The following is a 5,838-nucleotide window of genomic DNA, read 5'->3' on the forward strand; positions in this document are numbered from 1 at the left end:
TGATGGGCTCAGAATTCTGTAGATTATCCATGTTTTTCTCAGTGTTAGTGTGGGAGTGACAATAAGCAGAAGCAAAACTTCTAACATCTGTCTCAATGTGTTACTCTTATTAGATTCTAAATTACCCAAGGACCTCAAAGTGACCCACTACCTAAAAATAAAACTCAGTAACCAATATTCTAGAATCTTCTAATTCTATTGACACTTCAAATATCATATATTCCTCCCATTTTAGCTTCAAGCTATTATAATGTTAACTTAAGTTAAATTACATACAGAAATCAAATAACGTGGCTTTTACCTGCCACACCATCTGCTCACGGGTTTCTGGTAGTCTCTAGGGGCTGTGCACCTAGGGAGATCTCATTTCCACGATTTCTGAGCAGTTCCATAGGCACTGTCACTGAGCACTGTGGTCTCTCTTCAGATCTGCACGGAACACAGCAGTTTCCTGGCTTAGGATCACCATCATACTGTCACACATCTCCTTCCCATCTCCAGTGCAGCTTGTCCAGAGATAACCATCACTGCTGTCACTGTGGGCTGCAAACAGGGCCCCAGAGCTGTGCACAGCTCTAGAGAGCAATGAAAGAGAATGGTTCTCTCCATTTAGGGTTATGTACTGTATGAGGCATCCCAAAGCAGGATTGTATTACAGAATTTCCAGTTTGTTCTTCAATTTTATCCCCCCATAGCCATGTGGGCATCGGAGCTAAGGGCAGATTTCAGTTAATAGCAGTATGTCCTCAGAATCCCTGCTCCCCGGGGAAATACAGTTTCCACTGATGGGAACTCTTCGTGCTTGGCTTCTTCCCTCAGGCTAGGACCTACCACAGGAGGCTTCTTCCAGGCCATCCCACCAGCAACCAGAAACACCCCATTACGTTTGAACTCCAGCAGTGTGTGTAGCTGGAATCCACAGAGACACAGCACCAATCAGAAGGCTCTTTTGCCCCCAGAGCAAATAGCCATCTGTCACATTAACTAGATTCGTCTGAACTCTTTGCAATAGTCTGTATCTTCAGTTGCAATTTCCACACTGAAAATGTTTTTCATTAGCGAAGGTGCTTTTTCCCAAAGGACCTTAGCAAAATACAAAGCAGGCTCAAATGCTCACAGTGGAACTGGAATCAGTACATTTTAATCATGTGAATGGATATTTATAGGTTTTTATTTTTGAGGGTAGTGAGATGGTGAGAGAGGACATATGTGTTCAATGTCAAGAACAGAAATGGCCAGAGAATTTAACTTTCAAGAAGTGATTTAGTGAACCCAAAGAAAGAATAAGAGCATTTCACAACAAAACAAAAATATGTTCTTTTTTTATGAGACTAATATTTTAATGAAAAATGAACAGCATAAACACTTAAAAGGGTAAATGAGTGTAAACATCAAAGGTGTACACTCACTGTACCAGACTACAAAATCTCAAGTTCTCATACCTGGGATTTTTCTGATTATTAAAACATGTATTATAATATTTCAGATCATTGGGATTTAAGAACAGAACTGGAGACCCTTTTTTTTTTTTTTTTTTTAGAGATAGAGTCTCACTTTTTCGCCCTCGGTAGAGTGCAGCGGAGTCGCTCCAGCAACCTCCAACTCCTGGGTTTAGGCGATTCTTCTGCCTCAGCCTCCCAAGTAGCTGGGACTACAGGCGCCCGCCACAACGCCCGGCTAGGAGACCCTTTTTTATGTTTTCTTAAATTTATAATTTGTACAGGAGACCCTTTAAAAGTATTTGTGCTAAATTCACAATTAATACTGCAATACGGAAAAATGAGTACTTGTTATTCACTTGCTTGTTTCCTGCCTTCAACACATGCCATCCAGTTGCAGAGAAGTCCTTCTCACCACCTCCACTCTCATACCAGCATCTCTTGTCTTTCTCCCTTCTTCTACTTCAGATTTCCGCTACTCTCACGTGTGCTTTTGAATAAGTCCTTTAAATGACTCTGTTCTTTATATTAACCTTAGAGTGTAGTTGTGCCAATGGAGTCATCTTCCTCAGTGATACTTGGATTCTAAAACGTTATCTCCAACTGTGTACTGAAAATATTCTTTTAAATGAAAACCCAGTAACAGCTGTCCTGGAGACAAAAGCAAACTTGATTCAAAGCCCTCCATGCCACAGGCTTGAAATCCAAAGCCCTCCTTGTGATTTTTGTGTGAATTTCCCATAGCGAGGCTCTCGGTGTTCCCTGCCAATGGCTCCTGAGTCTGCCCATCCCGTCTCTGCTGTGCACCAGCTTAGACTTGGAAGTCAGTGTCATTTTTTGAGTTTGGTAGGATTTGCTGATGATTTAAAGTCACATTGCACAGCGCATATCCCTCTAACAATCTTACCTGCTCCATTCTACCTTTTTCCCTCTTTGAACAGTAGTTGGGAAGCCTGCTGGGAGAAAGCCAACTTTAGCAGGTGAGTGAAGACTAGAATTCCAGCCGTCTGTGGAGACCTGCAGGAGAGGGCTTGGGCAATGGTGGCCATGGCATATGGGCAGTTCTTAGAAAGGAACACGCCTCTACGCACTCAGCAGTGTGGTCAGCAGCAATTAAGGATAATGTTGCTGCAGCAGGGAGGAGCAGCTAGAGTAGGCAATTAATCTAGCTCCTGAAGACAGAGGCTTTGGGGGATGAGATGAAGTCAGCCAGCACAGCCCTGGTCATGCTTCTAACTCTTGAAAGAACAGCTCCTTCTGTCTTAAGACAGGATTCCTGCAGATGATACAAATGTAACTTCACTAAGCTTTTAATTTTTGAAAAACATGAATACATGTATAACTGTCTCTACTGCATGGCCCAAACTCAATAATGCCTCCTCCTTCAAAAAAAACAGACAACTTCGTAGTTATCAAAGACAGTTCAAGATAATTCAGATATGCTCCCTCTCTTAAAGGCCTATGTTCTTATCCCGTAGTCAAGTGTCGTAAGCATCCTCTCTTGCAGCTCTGCCATTCTCAAGGTCTTTCACGTAGATATAAGTTGCTCCATGAGAAATTCTTTCTCCCTCTCCAACTCCTGATGTAAAATTTCTTAAAACCTGCCCTGCTGGGCTCTTTTAGTATTCCCTGTCTTTCCTAGGTTTACTGAATTTTTTCTTCAATTTCCAGTATAAATTCTTTAGCTAACACTTCTCCTGTTATCTAATTAATTAGACCTCATAATAATAAAATGACCACTGGGAAAAGAGGATGGAGAAGGACAGCAGGGAGGACTGCATGGTCAAAGGGACCAAGTCAACAGGGCTAGAATTTCCTTTCCTTTCGTTGCTGATAGCACTTGTGCAAACATAATGAACAGTCCTAAAATCCACCAAACTTTCTCTAAGAAGAATGGCAAGTACCAACGCCACAAAGTGACACACTACAAGAAAGGCAAGGATTCTCTGGGCCCCCAGGGAAAGCAGCGTTATGACAAGGAGCAGAGTGGCTATGGTGGGCAGACTCAGCCAATTTTCCAGAAAAAGGCTCAAACTACAAAGAAGATTGTGCCGAGGCTTGAGTGTGTCCAGCCCAACTGCAAATCTAGGAGAATGCTGGCTATTAAGAGATGCAAACATTTTGAACTGAGAGAAGATAAGAAGAGAAAGGGCCAAGTGATCCAGTTCTAAACGTCTTTTGTTTTATTATGAAGACAGTGAAATCTTGAGGTTATGGTCACTTCACCTGGTTCAGTTGGTCTCTGGGGAGGGAATACACTTAGAGCCATCCATAAAACTCCCTCGGCAGGTAAATTAAAAAAAAAAATACTAGAATTTCCGGAATGTTCCTATGGGCAAGGGAAAAATCAGAGATTATGAGTATTTATGCATTATCTGATTTTATCTGTATTGTTCAAGGAAAACAGGATTCCTTAGACAGGATCAAGGTATTTTTTGAAAGGGAAAAAACATTTCTCTCCCACTTTTATATCTGAGTAAAGGCCTTCATTGCAAAAACAAAAACCAGAGGCTTAGAATGGGATTTTGGGAGGCTGGCATAAACAGAAACTCATGGCCCTTGTTCACTAGACCTACTTAAGCAGGTCCTTCCTCCCAGAAGAGACCACCATGATGAAAGCCTTAGTCTTCTTAGACTTCTGAGATCACTGAGCAATGTGTCCAGGAAACTTCAGGGGCCTGCTCTGTCATTTGCTTTCCCCCCCTCACATTTAGGTGGCAGATCTATGTTACTGTCCAGGACTACCATCCCCACCTGGATAGGAATTTTGCAGGACAGGGGCCGGCAAGGAATAAGGTGGGACCCTCTTACCCTGGCTGGTAACAGGGAGTCAGGTTCACAGTGTGCTCTTACTGGTAAGAGCAGTGGTTCTCAAACTTCCTAATGCTGCAGTGTATTTTCATTGTTAGAAAGGGGTTGGGACCCACAGGTTGAGAACAGCTGGGTTAGAGCATCACAAAGGGCTCACAGACCAACCAGATACAGAAACACCATCCCCCACAGCACCACAGTTTCTGGAAAACTGTTCTCAGCTGGGCATCTAAATTGATTAGAGGCCTTCCCCCAACCGGACAGCATTGGCGACCTGGCTTCTCTCCGCAAATGCTGTACACCTGGAGTTCTCGGTGCAGTGAATGAAACTTTTCCTGCACAGCAGAACTCAGGCCAAGTATGTTGGAAATAAGATAACCTCCTGCTGAACACCCCTTGCACCTCTACCTGAGGGACAGAAGCGTGTTTCACTGACCTTGGCCTAGTAATCACCATGTATTAGAATGCCTGGTTTCCATTTTAGTCACTGATGTCGATTCCAAACAGGTTCTACTCTTATCACACATTTATAATCAATCTAATATCTGTTTAGAATCTACATACACTATTCATATTTTAAAACAAAAGTACAATCTAAGACATAACTCATTAGACTGGTGAATAATTATAAGGCAATGATACCTTTGAATCAAAAGATAAGCTTCATAACAATATTGCAACAACAGTAGAAGCTTGACAGACATCGAATACTTCCTGAGTGTCCAGCACACACTGCATTATTGCCCATAATCCCCGTCCACTCCTCTCTGATTCTCAGGACTGAGGATGGATTCTGGCCCCAGAAAATGGAGACGGCATAGAAGACACAAAGTAACCACCGGTTTTATTCTAGTACAGTTGCAAATACACTTCTTCATTAGGAGAGTGGATGCAAATGTGCACAATTTAAGTGAAGCCTTGCCGAATTACTCAGAATGGGAAGGCAATGTTAGAAGATTTGCAAAGGAACCTTGGAGAGACAAACAAGAGAGCCCCAGGTGGTAATGGCCATCTCATTTCCTGCCTGCACTCTCTCACCACACTACTTCTCTGTTTTTCTGCCTTGTAAATCAGCAAAATGAGAGCCTGGAGACCATAAAGCCCACAGCCTAGGATCATGAGTAAATGTGAGATTCAAAATCAGCTACAACAGAACAAAGTTCTCACGTGAGTTTCTCCTTCTGTGTCGCTAAGAAGAGGATGAAGAATGCTGCTAATTAAACCTGGCTGTGAAATGAGTTTTAGTTCCTGTCTGTGAATGAGTTGCTGAAATTCATCTTCTTAGACCCCTTAGTATCCAGCTCCCTTCCCACTGGCTTGACCTAACATAAGAGACTGTGGTTGGTGGAAGGGAAAGAAAATGCATAGTTTAGCTTCTGAGAAACAGGACTTCTCCAAAGTTCTGTAATTAATCTACTCTCTCCAAAACTGATGGTCTGTTTCTGCCACTCGAACCCCAACAGTAAACCACACAAATGATTTATCTTCTTACCTACTTGCAGTAAAGGAAAGAATAATGAACCAAGGCTTGCAAGACTAAATTCTTATCCCAAATCTCAACTAAGTGATCTTTGCCTACGTGGTTAAC

The 5,838-nt window shown here is 42.5% G+C and overlaps 1 protein-coding gene across 1 annotated transcript; it reads left to right on the forward strand.

Moving 5' to 3' along the window:
* The first annotated feature begins 2,477 nt into the window (after positions 1-2,477).
* Positions 2,478-3,634, forward strand: LOC100958192 (60S ribosomal protein L36a-like). Its single transcript, XM_012807402.2, has 2 exons — positions 2,478-2,536; positions 3,277-3,634. The coding sequence occupies exons 1-2, from the start codon at positions 2,478-2,480 to the stop codon at positions 3,608-3,610; spliced, it is 393 nt and encodes a 130-aa protein (XP_012662856.2). The 3' UTR covers positions 3,611-3,634.
* The last annotated feature ends 2,204 nt before the right edge of the window (positions 3,635-5,838 follow it).

The sequence above is a fragment of the Otolemur garnettii genome, unplaced genomic scaffold, assembly GCF_000181295.1.
Source record: "Otolemur garnettii isolate 467f Iridium unplaced genomic scaffold, OtoGar3 scaffold00068, whole genome shotgun sequence".
Taxonomy (NCBI): Eukaryota; Metazoa; Chordata; class Mammalia; order Primates; family Galagidae; genus Otolemur; species Otolemur garnettii.